At 44.9% G+C, this 18378-nt stretch overlaps 1 protein-coding gene across 1 annotated transcript in view; it reads right to left on the bottom strand.

The window, feature by feature from the left end:
- cacng2a (calcium channel, voltage-dependent, gamma subunit 2a) overlaps nt 1-16251 on the bottom strand; it is a 55334-nt gene extending 39083 nt beyond the window's left edge. The window contains exon 1 of the mRNA XM_042084802.1: nt 14177-16251. Within this exon, the coding sequence (XP_041940736.1) occupies nt 14177-14402 (226 nt within the window). The 5' untranslated portion in view covers nt 14403-16251. The remainder of the gene's footprint in view (nt 1-14176) is intronic.
- Between the last annotated feature and the right edge of the window lie 2127 nt (nt 16252-18378).

Here is an 18378-nt window from a genome sequence, read left to right as displayed (position 1 = left end):
TTCGCCAACTTTTCTGACGTTAAGATTTAAGCTGTGGTTTAAACTGATGACGTATGTGAATTCATGGAAATGCTGGGTTTTGTTGTTGTTTTGTCATCAACCCAAAATAGTTGACTGTCAACTGTCATTCCTCCTACGTCACAAGCGGTTGACCATGATAGTTTAGCGTGAATATCTTAGCAGCGCTGCATGGGCACAACTGCTTCCACGCTCCAGCTAACAATCTCGCTCTCTCTATATCCCTCTCTCTCTCTCTTTCTCCTATTCTCTCTTTCTTTCACATCTTGCAAAAAAATGTGAATGCCACCCAGCCCTCGACGGCAGCGGTGGTTGCAGCCCCACGCTAGCCAGCCAGCCGGCTGTTTACCCAACAGCACCATTTGCTGTGGCTGGGGGCTGCGCCAGCGCCTGGACGGCGGCTGTAAACAGTGCCATCTGAGCCGCCCCGCTGAGGCTGCACTCTGGAGGGGCTGCTCTGCTCTGCTCTGCTCTGCTCTGCTCCTCTCCGCGCTGTCTGTCCCCTCGGGGGACACCGTACCGCACTGACACACGGCCACCAAAGGCCCCAGCAGATGTCCCAGCCAAACTCTTAGAGCAGTGCCCTTCATGCGGCAAAGTCCTAACCATGTCTTTTTCTTGAACCCCACCCCCCCCACCCCCACTCCTTTACGCATAATATGTGATGAACTCAACTGAAACGTGCATACAAGGGAACTAAAGTGAGTCAAAAAGGAAGAAGGTCTGCACATTGTGTAGGTCCAAAATACAAAAAATAAAGAGTGTCTATTCGTACCCCTGGTACGAATAGCCTTGGCCACACAACTGGACTATTCACACCCTGTTACATAACAACAAAAACATGTTGCTCGCGTGCCCAAAAATTTGTTTTTTCGTCAGCAGAAAGTGAAGAATTCTGAACGGTTTCAGCACTAATATCTGTTCAAATTAAATTTGAGATGGAAAAGTTGTGTTTTATTTTCATAATCTTTGTTCAGTGAACACATACAACCGTCAGTTTGATAGCTAACAGACATTTCGTGAATATGACGTTCAGGCCTATAAACTATAAGTTTACCTGCAAACCTCATTTCCTTGTGAAAGCAGAGAGTGCAGTGGTCACAGGCAAGGGCCGGGGAGACCCGGGTTCGATTCCCGTGTGATGCATTTTGGCAGAGTGAGTGTGCATGTGTACCAACGTCTCTGGAGAGAAGGCGCGCAATTTGAACAAGAAATCGGTTCTCAAACGGAAGTTTTGATTGCAACAATTAGCTAGTTCATGCACCAGGGTGTAAATAGCATGCAGTACTATAAACACCAGGGTACGAATAGCATCCACTTCTAACTGTACATTGATGCAAACAGCATACCTTATTCAGAGTGTCTATTACACAGCTGAGCTATTCACACTCTGTTATGTAACAACAACAAAAAAACATGTTGCTTGTTTTAAAAAAAAAAATATATATTATTACATTGTATGATCAATATGCCAGATTAAATGCACAGGGGTGCAAATAGCATACACTGATTTTTTTTTACCAGACGAGGTACTAATAGAACACATTGCTGTGTGCACCGGGGTACGAATAGCATACATTGATATTTGTCCCAGACGGGGTACTAATAGGACACATTGCTGTGTGCACCAGGGTACGAATAGAATTCACTTCTTATTGCACCAGGGTACGAATAGCATACACTGCTAATTGTACCGGGGGTGCAAATAGCCTTACCCCAAAATAATATTATCATTATTTTCTGTTTTCTTCATAGGACAATGTTTCGATCTCCAGGATCTTGCACCTGACATATTTTAGTAGTGTATGTGTGCATACTCTACATGTGCATATAGAAGGCAGCTGGCTGCAGTTGGTGGGCTCATTTGTCCTCATGGCTCCTGCCAACCTGCATCTAAATCTATCTATCAGTCATTTCTGCTGATTCCTGAATGACACAAAGCGAGAAAAAAAAAAGAGGGGAAAAAATCCTGCAGGAAATGACTTAAAAGGATGCCTTTATTCCACACCAGCTGTTCCCAATTCATAAGAAGGGGGCGCTACGTTGTCAGCCAAAAACTTTTTAGGTCCCGTCAGCATGCCCTGTGTGTTTGGCTATTCCACCAATCAGATTCCCTGTATTCCAGGAACACTGAAGAAGAGAGAGAGAGAGAGAGAGAGAGAGAGAGAGAGAGAGAGAGAGAGAGAAAGTGTGCGAGACAGACCTCAACTCGAGAGAGACAGAAAGAGAGGGAGTGAGGGAGAGTGAGAGAGAGAGAGAGATGTCTCCTCTCGCTAGTCAGTTTGACAGGCCCGGGTGAAGCTCAAGAGACTGATTATCAGCAGAAAGGGAAGCGGTTAGCAGCCGACTGTAGCTCCTCCTCAGCGCGGGGGCCGATCAATACACCTGGAATTCATACGAGATCTCAAGCTCTGACTAATCGCCCAGACTCAGTTACAGTGGACCTCAGCGCTCGGTGCTCAGAACAGGGCCACAGGTAAAATGAAATAACACATGACCCCAAGAGAAACGAAAAAGGATTTCCAATAAATGTAACTTTTCTCAATGTACACTGTCTGGCTTCACACAGACATGCTATTTGTAATGCTTCTTCATCGTTTATTGCAGTGTTGTCTGTATAGTAACACACACACACACACTTGTCATTCGTACCGTCTGTGCTGCGTGTTGTGCCCTTTATCTGGACTCCGAGTCTTCCCTCGACCCCCCATCATCCTGGAGTGCTGTGCCCTGGCCTGTAGCCCTGCCCCCCCCTCTGCCCTCCACTGCCCACTCACACACTAGCTCCAACTCAGGGACATACTTGGCCGACTCCTCTTCTCTCCACTGCTCTCCTGTCCTCTCCACCCCTCCCCTCCACCCCTTCCCCTCTCCTCCCTCGTCCCTGGATCGGGCAGCCTGCCTGTCAGCACCTCGCCAGCTAGGCGCTAAGTGGGATCTGCAGAGGTGGAAACATCTCAGTCTCTTTCTCTCTCTCTCTCTCTCTCTCTCTCAGTCTCTCTCCCGCCTGTGCTGCAGTCCCGCTCCACTGCCGCCACACTCGGTCTGCCCGCTTGGCTGGACGGTCTGGAAGTAGTTTGTGTGTGTGTGTGTTCGTGTGTGTGTTTGTGTGTGAGAGAGAGAGAAAGAGTTAGAGTGAGAGTGAGAGCAGCCAGATTAAGGCACTCACTCTCTTCTCCACTGTTAGTCTCCAATAGCTCAACTCGTACCTGGACCATCTTTGCAGAACTCTCCAGAGTTAAGACCGCCAAAAGACCCTCCCTGCCCACCACACTACCCCCACCTCAACCCCCCCCCCCCTCTCTCTCCCTGGCCGCCCCCTGCTCCTGGGTTGATGCATTATGTTTGGGTCCCTCTCTGACACAAAGCTAATGCACAGTAATGGATTGCAAATGAACTGCGCCAAGGACACCGGCGATTCATCACCCAACCAGATGCTGCAGATTCCCCCAGCTACTGGGGAGGGAGGGAGGGAGCAGTGGTGCTCGTGCTCGCCTTTAAAACGAATGGATTGGATACGGAGCTAATTGGTATTCATTTGAGGGGTCTCCCTGGGTGCTTGTGCCCTTTCAAAATGGATGGTGCCAGGGCAACAAACACTCACACAAGCCCAACCCAAAAACTGTTCTTTACCGTGCTCTTGTATCTGAGAACAACTCCATAAGACACAAATATTGTGGTTCGGCATTGCCCACTCATATAATTGCGTATACTTGTAAATTGAGGATAAAACGTGTCTTTTTATAAAGCTGACCAGAGTGTGCTTAGAAGGTCATAAGGGGGATGCAGTAGTGCACACAGTGGTATTGGGTTATAGGGCTAAATGGGGATATTTCAGTCGTGGCCTGAATTGTGTTTTAATAATAGCTCTATTTATCATAATTGCATTCGTTGTAATTGCATGTATTTGACCGTGCTAAGGTCCACGCTATTTACATCGACGTCGTGAGTGGGCTTAACAAAGCACGCCGTGGGACCGCTGTGAAAAGTAGCAATCACCATGGCTGCCTCCCCATGTGCAGGCACATAATTACGGAGAAGTGGGAGCTCCTAATGTGTCGGACGCCGGTCGCCACCGCCGCCATTGCCCGCTATAGTGTGAGGCACAGCGGTGCGGAGATGAATTTGTGTTGTAAATGTGCGTAAAAGTATAAGAGGGCAGAGCCCGCGTCCACAGGGAAGAAGTCCTGCTTCATGGTTGTGTGGCTGTCGTCAAACATGTAGGGCCAAGCGCACCGTGTGTGTGTGTGTGTGTGTGTGTGTGTGTATGTGTGTGTGTGTGTGTGCGTGTGTAATGGTCTATGATCCCTTTGTTTCTCATGAGGTGAGATTTGAATGCAGACTTTACCTGTACCCTCCTCCCCCACCAGTCTCTCATTAGGTGCCGATGATGTTTAACGTGCACCTGACCATCTCTCTGGACAGATAAAGGAGGGTGGCTGGCATACACACACACACACACACACACATGCGCACACACACACACACACACACACACACACACACACACACACACACACACACACAATCACAACAGTGCGCTCCAAATGGCAATGGGAAAACATTATGTATCCAAAAAAAAGGAGTGTTTTTAAGTCTACATGGATAAGGCTGAATCATTTCATACTGATTATGACTTCAGCCATTTTTGAAAAGCCATATTTCAACTCAACTGCTGTCAGGTAGCTTTCCGTTCAGAGCACCTCCCTATGTTTTTGTTGTATTTGGCTCAGCAGACTCTCTGCTACAGAGTTGTATGTATTTCACATGTATCAACATTCATGGTGCAGCGATTCTACACTAGCCTGGTGGGCACGTAGACCTTCTCAATTGTAATTGAGAGTGGGTCTGGAAAAGGTTCATTGGCTTACGACTTCCAGCAGGGGTGTAACTAGCAGTGAATTTAAACTTAAATTGGTGCATTAAACTCTTACCAAATAGTTTCAAACGTGTAGCAATCTTGTAAACAAAGGTTTTAAATGCAGTTGTTTACTTAATTCCAAAGAAATACATGCCGGATTAGTGATTGTACTTGCCCGTGTTTTAGGGACATTGGAAATGGGCTTCAATTTGAAATCACAGATCGTTGCACTTTTGTGCTTGACTTCAACCTTAATCTTCCCATATGAAGAAAGTCTTTTCAGATGCTGAATATGACATGAACAAGACTACCTCTACAATTACTTCCTCTACAGCCCTACTAACTTAAGGAACTGGTCTTGAAAGTGACCACTTTCTTTAGAGGACTGGTAAATACAATTGGAAATGAAAGGTAAGAGGGTTTTATTTAGGCTTTTCTGCACTGGGCACCATTGCTGTACCATTCCCAGGGTTGGATCAGATTACGTACGAAATGTAATCCATAACATTTAAGTATAAGTATATATACTCTTTTGATCCTGTGAGGGAAATTTGGTCTCTGCATTTATCCCAATCCGTGAATTAGTGAAACACACAGCACACAGTGAACACAAAGTGAGGTGAAGCACACACTAATCCCGGCGCAGTGAGCTGCCTGCAACAACACCGGCGCTCGGGGAGCAGTGAGGGGTTAGGTGCCTTGCTCATGGGCACTTTAGCCGTGCCTATTGGTCGGGGTTCGAACCGGCAACCCTCCAATTACAAGTCCGAAGCGCTAACCAGTAGGCTGCGGCTGCCCCACATGTAATTAACATAATCAATAGGATGCCCAAAACAAGTAACGTAATCTGATTACTTAAGGATTACTTTTTACACCACTTGCAAACGACATACACATTCTTATTTTCCACTGTCTTTAATTAAAAGTTGTGGCGATATTGCAGAAGTACCGAATGCATTTTCCCCATCTGGAACAGGTCTTTCGGTCGGCGTCAACGGCTCATCCTTGGGGTTTGATTTGAACCTTTTTCTTGTCAAGGAACTACAGGCTATCATTAAATTAATGATAGTGACATCTTGTGGACAAACGAATGTGCTGCTTGTCAAATTAAAACATTAGTTAGGCTATCATAAAAAAGTTGCATTGTTTGCATGATTAATTGTAATCAAGTAATCCCCAAAAATGTAATCAGATTATAACTATAATCTGATTACATTTTTTATTGCAATCTGGTTACAAGTTACTTGATTTTTGTAAACTGATTACGTAATCCAGATTGCATGTAATCCATTACTAACCAACCCTGACCAGTCCTTACTGTACATCTCAGACTGTTCCGGACAGATCTCTCAGGACTCATCAACAGCATAATATGCTTTAGATAACTCAGTTTCATTCATGCATCCTGGGTCCTCTGGCCTGAGTATTTTGTTAAACTTTGCTTAGGTGACCCTCAGGTTTGGGCTAGCTAATTAGCAGGCATTGCTTTTTGTTGAATAAGAGGATGACTGACTGTTAACTGCTTGTGGAGGTTGGAGTAGCTACTAAAAGAAAAGATATCCTTATGTGGTGGTATCAGATGGATAAAGCAAAGTTGTGTCCTTGAAAAATACCTTCCTGTCAAAGCTTAGGCATCTATGAGTAAGGTTTGCAACTCATTCAGCCATATTTCTGTGGGATTAAACTTCACTCTTCTGAGTGCATGGAGAATGTGATAGCCTTAACCAGGTCCAGCACCACAACAGAGAGAGAGAGCTGTATTTTCTGTACCATAAAGAAAAATAGCAAAAACATAAAAAATATTGGCCAAGATACAAAAGTCCTAGAGATGACCTTATCAAAACACCTTCAAAGTTCCCCCCCATTACTTTCTTTTATCAAATGACTCTGAAACGGCTATTATTTTGTTAATTTTGGTAGTCATCCCTGTGTGGTTAGAATCATTCATAAATGTTATTATTTGGTGTCCTGTGGACCTCTGAGTGTTCCGAGTGCTCCAATTCCCTTAAATTGTGCAAGGACATTCAAGTTTAATACAGGCTTCACTGCTGTGAAATCAATGTATTTGGTTTTAAAGGTACACTATTCGAGATTTTCACCTTAATATAAACTCTACGAAGCCAACTTGAGTTGCTAACGAGAGAACCAGCAATGCAACTTCTAGAATTGTCGACCCAAAGACATCTCGCGAGAATCGTGAAACATTACCTTGTCAGTAGATAAACAGTAACAAAAACATTTTTATTGTGCACAGGGAATAAGCCATGAGAAGTAGGCTATTAAGAATGGCAAAGTAAAATATAAATATATCGTAACTCTAGGGGGAGCTCTAGAGTCATCAAAAATACCTGACAATACAAAGTAGTTTTGTAAAGTAGTTTTGTGTCGTTAGCTATTTCGTGTTTCAGAAATGTCACATGGTCACATCAGTAGGATTTTAGGACGTGACCTGGCAGTCTCCATTTCTCCTATTTCATGACTCATTAAAAAGGTAAAGTATTAATTGTTTGCATTGAGTCAAAATGACAGATACAGAAATATATAGATTAATGCATCTTTTTTGATTGTCATTGATAGAGACCTTACATAAAACCAGTAGCCTACAGTGGGGGTACCAAACAGTCCTCTCTACAGTGCAATATGCTTGAGATGTGATCATGTGAAGATGTGCTGAAATAAAGTAATATTCATTTGGGAACGTGAAGGTGAAAACAAGATCTAGTTGTGTTTCTGTTCAGGAGCACATTGTAAGCATTTGTCTTATTCCTTATTAGCTTGGTTTACCTACAGAACATATGTAACATATTTTTATTTTACAGATGGGTGTTTTATGGCCTCATTTTTGGCTGGTGGGCTACAAACCCCTCTTAGTCTTTCTTTCATGGTAATTTAAAGCCTGGTAAACCTAGCTAGCTATCCAGAGTGTTGTGGTATAGGCTACTTGCAAGTTATTTAAACATGATCTTGAAGACATTCAATGATGTTTTACATTAGTGATATAATTGAAGGACACTACATTACTTGTTCATTTTAAATGTGAGTATTTTCTCAGCCATTTTAAAGGGAGTCATTCCACCCGTTTTGTAGCTTTGCTCCATTTCCAGTGCAATACAAATAGTGCAGCACCATGCAACAGTGCACATGTCACAGTCTTTTTTATTATTGGAAATAACCAGAAATAATGGCAGCAATGAAACCAGTATGCTTTGAGGTCTAATGTCAATGACTCCAGAAAGTGTGATGATCTAGGTGTTAGTCGCAGTGTGAGAGACAGACAGAGAGAGAGAAAGAGGGAGAGAGGGAGAGAGAGAGAGAAACCAATAAAGGCTGAAATGATCAGCTGTCCTACGCAGCAGGAGGAATGAAAACCCGAATGAAATGAAGTCCCATACATCACTTCCAGATGGTTACAGTGAACTGTTGAGCTGGTGCGATGGCGTGACACCGTCACACCTGAGGTATTTTCACTGTGCCCTGGGTTGAACCACAATCTGCATAGGGATCATTCTCAACATCATCCTTTAAGGAGAAATCCACCATGTTCAGGAGCCCCGATGTTCAGAGTGCAGCGCTGTAGTTACCTGTCTGCTTTCGCTGTTGGCTGCAGCAACTCGAGCTAGGTAAAACCGATTGTTTTTGGGTTTTTTTTTTCCCGTACCGACAGTACTAGTTGGCCTCCAGAAATGGAGATCTATGTGTAAATCGCCGGATTTCTCCTTTAATGCCCCAAGTCTGAAGCTTTGCCATTAGAAATGTGCTAAGGCCTTTGTCACATTCAGAGTCAAAGTATCTTCCCTGGTGGTATGAGTAAGTTAATACTCAGTTTCAACGCTCTACATACTAGAACACACACACAGACACATGCACACACACACACACACACACACTTGCCATGTACTGCATATGGGGACAGATGACTGTTGCCTAAGCAGTGACATCTTGCCTCCGTGCTGCTGGCAGTGGGGTATTGGCTGTGTGAGGTCTCCTGCTGTAATGGCTGACAAAGGGGCCCCGCTGAGTGCGGGTGGAGATCGCCGGGGGCCGGTCGGCGCGGCGATCCATGTCTGAGATGGCCTGAGTTGATGTGATTGGGATAATGCTCCCCTCATGCTAACTCTGTAATCTGTGCCATGCAGCTGTGTGTACAGTGTGGAGTGTGTGTTAATGCGGCGTAATGCCACTCTCGACACTGGTCATTAGTCGGATTTGCCCTGTGCCAGGCGGGTAAGCCTTATCTGATCGCTCCATGACAGTAATCCTGCGTCTCTCCAGCCATGGCACTGCCAAAAGTCACAGAGAGTCTCCCTGTCTATCTGTGTGTGTGTGTGTGTGTGTGTGTGTGTGTGTGTGTGTGTGTGTGTGTGTATCTCTCTCTCTCTCACACATACACTTTTCAGATGTGTGTGTGAGTGTGTTTTTGGGGAAGTATTTGTGTATTACTGGATTTCTGCATGTGTATGTGTTGTCTTAACATAAGCTTAAGTCTTAACTAACTAGGTAGTTGTGCCAAATATTGGGATATACACACACACACACACACACACACACACACACAAAAACATACACAGAGAAGGTTGTTCAGACTTGAGTGAATGAGATTATGGATATATGGCAGTGTATGCTGCCTCTCAACAAAGCTTCCCAAAATATCTGCTCTGGTTCCTCATAGTTTATTTGTGTGTGTGTGTGTGTGTGTGTGAGTGTGCGAGGTGAGAGAACACACAGCTGGATGCCGCTTCTGGGATGATCATACCCTTGGCCCAGGTCTCTCAAACACCTCTCGCGGCTCAGCCTTTTCTATCCACACTACTCTAAATGAGCTCCTTAACTCAGTAGTTAGCGTTAGGTGCTAACAACATCAAGATCATGGATGCTTTTCCACAACCAACACATTGTCCTCATGTGTACATTTACAAGTGCTTTCATGTTCTCCACTGTACTTGTGCTTTGGATGGGTGAGTTTGGTAAGTGTCTCTCACTCTATATCCCTTTCTATTGCTTCTCCCCTTCATTCTGTTTCAATGTATTTCCCCCTTTCTTTTACTGGTTGGTAAAAGTCACAGGAGGCCAGTTCTGTGTTTCCACCATTCAGCTGCATACATGGTCTGAGATCAACACAATATCTGCTCAGGCTAGGAGGCACACTGAGCTCTGGAGTATCTGTGCCCCCCAAACACACACACACACACAGATGCAGAACATCACGTCTCTGGGACAAGGAACAGAAAAAATACTATCAACCCCCACACACCCCGAACCCTCCACCAAACGTAACTACCCCTCCTTTGTCATAGCCGTCTGGCCTCCTCCGCAGTGGATCCTCTCCCCCCTGTTAGCCGTCGCGTAGCTCCGGCTCCTCTGCCTAATGGAGATTAATCGAGGAGATTAGCCCGAGAATTCCACCGCAACTCCGCCACCGCTACACCTGCCCGCGAGTCGCTATGGCAATGGCAATGCTTCCCAGGCAGGATGGACCACCAGCCCCTGGGGCCTGATCCATCACTCTGACATGTGTGTATGTGTGTGCGTGTGTGTGTGAGAGAGCGGGTGTATGAGATTGTGTTGGTGTGTAAGTGTGTGTATGCAAGTAAGTGTATTTGTGTGAGGTGTGTGTGCCAGCGTGTGTGTCTTAGAAAGCCTAAGAGGGAAGAAAGAGAGAGGAGGGAAAAAAGTGAGACAGAGAGATAGAGAGAAAGAGTGTGTGAGAGAGAAAGATTAGAGAGAGAGAAAATCGCTGTTCATGCAGTACTGCACCAGCTGTAATTTAAAGCGTGGCAGGGCTACATGGACCTGCGTCACGCATGCGGGGTTCCCATCCGCGACTCTGCTGTGCTTTGCTCCTCTCCGCTCCAAGGCAGAGGGCTTCTGGAGCAGCTTGATTGACACTTCCCTGTCCTCGGCGCTCACATGGCACTCGGCCACAGTTGTGTCCTTTTCCTCCAGGAAGAAAGACCACACATGGAGATGTGGCTGTAATGCATTCCCTCAGCTTTAAGGTCTGGGATGCTGATTTTTCTAGCACGCCATACAAATCCAATGGAAATATGATTCTGCTGTTTTGATTGCTTTCTTTCATGATAATCTAGAAGTTTATGAATTAATGCTCCATAATTGGCAAGCTTTAGCTCATATAAAAAATGTTGAAGCTTATGAAAAATGTTGAAGCATATCAAAATTGTTTAGCTTATGAACATAAGAAATATTACAGCCAAATCTCTGTTTTTCCCCTATTCAAAGCCTTGTTTTATTCTCAAACTTAGAGGTGTAGAAATATACCACTTTCATCAAAGAGTGACTTCAATTCCACCTTCCTTTGGAGTAAATGTTTAAACTGTCAAAATAAAGGCAGCAAATAGAGCTATGGCTTGGCTTCTCAAAGCCAACTGTACAGCCACACAAATTAAAGCCATGGTGAAGTGGCAGCTGTGAAAAGGCTGTGAATGATATTTACAATATGGCCCAGTGCAAAGTGCTCAAAACAAGTGTAAATCTCCATAATCAATAAATTCAGTATTTTACAACTCTCTGTTAAGCCTCTGTGGAATGGGGGAGGTGTTCTGGAAACCTGAAATTCAAAGTGTTTTCTTTAGTGTTTTCTTTTTTTTTTACTTTGTTTTGAGAGCAAACTTTCTATGTTTAATTTTTAAATAGCTATACCCATTCATCTGTGTGTGGGGTGTGCACATGCGTGGGTGTCTGTTTCTCTGTGTGTGTGGTTAAGAGAGAGGTGGCTTAATCTCATGGGAAAATATCCATTCAGTCAAATACAGTGAGCCTGCTTTTACAAACTAACGTGTTTGTAAAAAATTCTTTTTTTTTAATCAATGCAATTCGCTCCTCATAACATCAGAGTCCCTGCTCTGTTGTAAATACTCGAATCTGGCCACTTGTTGCGAGACTAATCTTTTCTGACCTTTAATTACATTCACTGAGGCAACCTTTAAAGTCTCCATGTTTTGTGCAACATTTAGCACAAGCCTGACCATATAAAGCTTCGACTGTGCCCAGCTAAGGATCTTTCAGTTCTGTCTGAGATACACAAGTGTGTCTTTGATGTCTCCCTGCAGGATCTGAAAACCATGTTGGCTCAACTTCACGTCACCAATTAACTACCCCATTTTATGTGGAGTGCCATCCACTCCCTTTCAACAGAGCGCATCCTGTCCACTAACCTGCAACCCCCCCCCCCCCCCCCCATTCCTGTAATATTCCTTAACTTATTAGTTAATATTCCTGTATAAATTGTGCTAATTATCCATGAATTAATAAGCTGCTCTTGCCCAATTTCCACAGCAGGAAGTCGTTTGAGCCGGTATTCAAATGAGCTTGACCCCAATGTGTAAGCGCAATAGCGCAAGTTTCTTTGCAGTGGGCCTTCATCTTAACTCAGGGGTGAACCACACTTGCATGTAATTCACACCAAGATACTGACTACCAGCTACTCAAATGCAAGCAAACACACACACACACACACACAAATTCAAATATATGCAAAGTGTGTGTGTGTAACCACTTAAGCCACTGTGCTTTAATTGGCACATTACTGTTGTGTCTGTCAACGAGATAATACCAGTCAGGGAGCCAGACACAGCTGAGATGCAATCATTCAAAATTACCCACTAGTCAGGAACCACAGCTGGGGTTAAGTGGTTCTGGACCCGAGTCGAGTCTAACTCTGGTGAAAAATGAAAAACTTGCATGTATAGTCCTCTCTATTCTCGTCTTACATCATACTGTAGCTCTGCACAAGACACCTTGAAGTCTGAAACCTCCAACAGCTGAGCAATTGAAATCCACTTGATCAAAACATTTCTGAATAATTTGGAGACTCTGTCGGATTGCTGAAGCATTAGTGTGTGTAAACAGTGTGTGTGTGTGTGTGTGTGTGTGTGTGTGTCTGTGTGTTTTTGGGAGATTTCCAATCCAGGTTTGAGCCGTCTGCTGAGGTAAACATATGCCCATGTCAAACGGCGCAAGGACTTCAAAGCCCCGCAGTTAGGCCATGAGCAGGTGATCAGAACGGCCCTCGGTGACCCTGGAGCAGATGTGGCATCGGCCCAGCCTCACAGATGTGGCACAAGCCACTCTCTTAGTCCAGGCCTCCATGGAGGAACCAACAAGGTCAAACCAGCTTGAACACACACACACACACACACACACACACACACACACACACACACATATATATAACACACATAAACACATACACACACACAAGGGCATACATCTTGGGCTGCTGGATGCTTTCATCTCACAGACGTCAAAGCAAAAGTCAGATGTGTTTGAACATCTTCACCATTCATCTAATATAAAGATGTTTGACATCATTGTACAATTCACTTTGTGTCACAGAAGCTTGTTGATTTGACTTAATTGTGTTAAGCACATACTTCAGAGTATACTTTAGAGGTAAAAGTGAAACACTTGGTAGAGAATATGTTTCTCCTAGTAAGAGATTTTGTGGGTGCGGTGTGATACGTGAATTTCAGTCTTTTGGATGTAACCCTTCAGACATTGGCAGAAGGAGATTTGGGGTGTTTATATGACCCCCACTTCCGTATGACAGCAAATTAGAACCTTTAATCATGTGTCAGATAATCTTTGGGAGTCACTGAAAGTAATACATAGTATGTTATACAGCCTGTATGAGTTCATGTGTGAGAGGGGAAGCTGGACGTTTTTTGTCTTCATATCTGAGTAGGACCATTGGAATGGGATTTTAAAAAAGTAAAATGGTTAACTGTTCTTGCAAGACTGACTGGTATAGTGAACTTAAAATATGTCACCCTCTTGCTCAAAATCAAACAACAAACTTTGAGTTTGGGTTCAGAGCAGCAGCACCCTAAATGGACAACTCAAGCAAAATAAAAAGAGACAGAAACTAGAGCTACTACAATAGCACCATTGGAGTGAATTTGATCTGATCTGAAACAGGAGGCCTGTTTTAAGGGTGTCATGAAATCTGTGGCTCGCTGATCAGATGGAAACGCTTTGGAATGGGGATCTTTGGATTCTGCTCTGCTGTCGCTGTCCATGGTGCTACTGGAGCCATGTCCTTACACTCTCACCTCTTGGCCGCAGATGACACACCATGAAGAACAGACTAAGGGAGAGACTGAGGAATAGACTAATCTAAGAATTTGGTTCTGTCAACACGTGAACATATGTATGTGTGTGTGTGTGTGTGTGTGTGGGGGGGGGGGGGGGGGGGGGGGGGTGCTCTGTCTTGAAAGAAAGAACGTGAGTGGGCGTTCCACCGGACACCAAGAAAGGGGACACCAAACTAGCATGACTTACCTTCCAAGCAACACGTCCTCCATAAGCCAGAGTGGGTCATCACCTCTTCGTTCTTCTTACTGGTCTCATTCTCGCTGACCGATTTGACTTTGCACACGCCGCGCGAGTAGAGCCAGTAGTCCGTGCCCACCGCGATGGTCATGAGACTGAAGGCGGCGAATGCACCGACAGTGGTCAATAGCATCTGAACTCCGCGGTCAAACACGCCCATGTTGCCGCATTCCATGAAAGGGGGACCCCCTTTCCTTTTGATGTATAGGAAGTAAATATTTGAAAATTTACGGGACCAAACCAAACTAAAAAAATGGGATATATTTGATCGAAAGGAGGGGGAAGGGGGAGGATGCGGTAGGAACCTTATGGTTGCGTTTGGGTGAGAACCAAGCAAGAGAGAAATTGGTCAACGTTTCAGGGAGGTTGGGAAGCGAGGCGCCGTTATTTCGTCTGCCTGCTCGTCTTATATAATTCTATTCCTACCAAGAAGAAATATAGCCACTTCAATAGCCTAACGAGGCTAAAAATCTACAACTGCTTTTTCCTACAGCTACAGTTTACACCTACGCTCGAGCTGTAAAGCTAGCAAGCAATGAGATTATTTATATTATTTGTATATAACGTGTAATTACTTAGGCCTTAAATAATGTAGAGGATATATCATAAAAATGAATAGGCAAATCGATATATTCTATCGATTGATGAATACGAGACCAACTGGTTGCAAAATGCCACTGAGTCTCTGACAGTGTTTCTTAAATTAATAGTTCAACACTTGCACATCACAGGCAAGGTAGGTTGATGGGTTAGGATCAAAAGGATAAACACTGCACTGTGAGGAACGCTAAACTCAGATGAAATGGTTAGCGTGGAAGGGGGTGGGGAGACGTTAGAGTAATGGCAGGCTCGTATAGACAGCAGTGTCTGCCAAGCACTTCAATATGTTTGAAAGAATTAAATGAATTTTAATAAAGCTGGCCTACGTGACAGAATATGCCGCGTAGGACCGTCTATGCAGTTTTTGAATATGTATATGTAAGCCCAGTCCGTCTAAATCTACCGGGAAAGCTGGGAGAGAGGGGCCAAGGAAAATGAAGGACAGGGAAAGATATTTTCAAATAAGGGAGAGTAGAATGCAAATGAGTAGATGAAAGTCCAGTGGAAATTTAAAAAAGGAAATAGAGGATATCTGTCAAATGGTGAATCGAAATATCATTGAGCGAGCATTTAAATCGACAAATCAAACCAACGATGGAATGAAACAAATCAAGCACGACAAATTAATTATTTAACTGACAAATCAGACGGAAATGGAACAAATTAAACAACCGCTAGATTTCCTTTTTCCTAAAATTCTGGTCCCCAGTTTCCATATGTAGCTCCTAGCTCTTGGAGGGTTTCCGTCGAAAATGGCAATTTGCTGTTGGAGGAGATGCCGTCGACGATCCGTATAAAGCGGGGAGCATCCAGCAAAACGAGCCGACCATTACTCGACATAGAGCCGGGTAGAGAACAAGGTGGTGGGGGCGCCGGAACTGCTCCCCGAATGCTCTGTTGCTGATGCTGTTGCTTGGATATCCAAATCCACGGTGGTTGTATCACACCCAGAATCGGAACCACTACCGTCCCGCTCGCATAGCCCTTGCGCCATGTAAAAGAAAATCAATCTGAACGGAGCAGTATTAGTTAGAATAGGCTGAAAAACGAAGGGACCCCGTTTCCTCGTTTCTCTTTGCTTGGATAAAAGTGGAGATTTTGGGGGAGGAGGGCTGTAAGGACGTGCTGCTGCTGCTGCTGAGCGAGAGAAGAATTATACAACCAGGAGAGGGTATCCACGGCACGCCACACCAACCCGACACTAGCACGTCTGGAGCCTGAGGAGCACGGCACAGATTGGAGCCCGTGTTGTTCTGAACATCGGTGTCAGTGTTGCACGTTTGATTTGGCTCGCTTCTTCTCGGACGACAGCTAAGCACGGCGCATGGATGCAAATTCTCCTTGCTCAGACGACTCTCTTCTCCTCTCGCGTCAGCTTCTGCGCACTGGTTCCTAAGCCAAGAGCTCGTTCACCGAACGGTTGCTGGAAAGATATTAAAGATTTTAATTCCCTTTCAAGAGGGAGGGGGTAGTGGTGGCGCCGCGGTGAGGAGGGGTTGTCGGCTAGCCTACGTGTGAGAACAGGGGAAGTAGGGGTTTGTAAGAATTGGTTGAAGGAGAACAGCAGCATTCATTTTATACCGTGGGCCTGTTAATGCATTTTGTTTGATGAACACAGACGCTGATTGGGTTCCGCGTCGCCCCCGCGCTTATATGACAGCAGCGCCCTGTGCCTTAACGTCTCATATTCGGTCCTAAAAATAAGCCTCCTCAAATGATGTACTGGACTGTGAATTATTTTGTGTGACTCTTCTCGCTCACTTACCCGTGACATGTTGGTTGTTTGTCTGCTGCATAACCTATATGCCCACATGCAAGTACATGTCTACTCTGTTACGAATCTTGATGTTCCTCACACTCATTCAGATATGACCGTACCACTGAAAGGTATATTTTGAGGGTATTGGAGTGGCTAGCTATTCAGAGTTGTCTTTTTAAGGACTATTATTAAGACATGCAGAGAATGAGTAAATTGGAGGTATATCGAAACATAAAAGCAAAATCTGCTTCTCTCTCCTGACAACAAGGTTTAGATGCTGGGGCAAAGCCGGGAAATGCGCTGGGGATGCTGATTATCTCTGTAATTGTGGTTCTGAAAGGGACAGCGGCGGAACATGCCTGGGCGCTTGACTCCCCCTCGCTTTAAAAAGCCGCACTTGCAGGCTACCTGCCTCAAACCCATAAGTCTCACAAAACTCCAATGTAGATTTCAATAACTCAGTTATAGACCCCTTGGACCAATATGATTTCCCCCTTTACATAAAGAGACTAGTCACTGCTAAGTCATAGGTTTGGCCCTGTTACTCATGCAACCTGTATGACTCAGTCTAGAAAAAAAATATTTGGTTGAACAGTTGATCCCTTTGTCTATTTTTCTTTAATTTCTTTTCTACCCCCCCCCCCCCCCCCCCCCCACCCCACACACACACCACCCCCTCACTATCTCTCTCTGTGGAATGTCGGCCCCCTCTGAGAGGACACAACTCATAGCCAAAGACACACTAAACTTTCTGCTACTACTGCCCACCCTCCCCCCCACTACTCCTTGGACAAAGGACACGCTTAAAATTCCAGTGAGTATCCGCTTTGGATCACTCAGGGAGCAGACACCAGTAACTGCTCTAAGACGCATTATGCACATTAAGCTGGTAGGGGTTTGGGGGATGATGTTCCACAAAAAACAAACAAACAAAAAAAAACAAAGAGGGGAATTGTAAGTGTTTTTTTTTTTAAGTATATTTTTGGGCTTTTTATGCCTTTAATTATAAGGCAGTGGAGAGTGACAGGAAGTGAGTGGGAAAGAGAGCAGGGGCGGGATCCGGAAAGGACCACGGGGCGGAAATCGAACCCGGGTCGCCAGCGTACGGTGCAGGTGCCCCAGCCAGTTGCGCCACAGCTGGGGCCAAGTGTTTTGTCTATAAAATAAACATCTGTGTGAATGCACATATAACAACTCAGACAGAAAGCAGCAAAATTCTACACATACAGGCTCACTGTTTTGCTACACAGTAGTATTTAAGTGTTTAGAACAGTAAAATGAAATTTACCTGGACTTCACCTGCATCTTTGAAAACAACTACACCACACCTCACTCCAGTCTCCCATCCAAACACACTCAAAAGAGGAGACTCCTACTGCTGCGGCCGAGATGCTGGAAGCTCCCACCGGTGCGAGTTGCTGGCAGACACAGGCTCCATTACCAGGCCTCCTGTATTTACCCAAGCTCCTCTAGCACACAGATTTGGAGGCCATTAGGCATGTCATGACAGACTGATTTAGCGGTGAGCAAACAGCAGCAGCCAGGCGCCTCTAGCCAGGGTGTCCATGCGGTCCTTGTAAATCAACAAAAAAATGAATGAATGAACCAGCAGATGAACACAGACGGTCCAGAATGGAGGCCTTCCTTTGGCCAGTGGGATGTGCAGGCATGCCAGATGCAGAGAGCCGTGTTGGGTAATTGACACACATGGGATGCGCACATCCAATAGAGCAACTGAATCGTGGTCAGGAAATGAGCTGAAGGTTGATACTTCTGATTGCAAAGCTCTTTT

Source organism: Alosa sapidissima, chromosome 3, assembly GCF_018492685.1.
Source record: "Alosa sapidissima isolate fAloSap1 chromosome 3, fAloSap1.pri, whole genome shotgun sequence".
In the NCBI taxonomy this organism is placed as follows: Eukaryota; Metazoa; Chordata; class Actinopteri; order Clupeiformes; family Clupeidae; genus Alosa; species Alosa sapidissima.
Note: the sequence above shows the minus strand (reverse complement) of the source record. Positions and strands in the feature narration are given on the sequence as shown.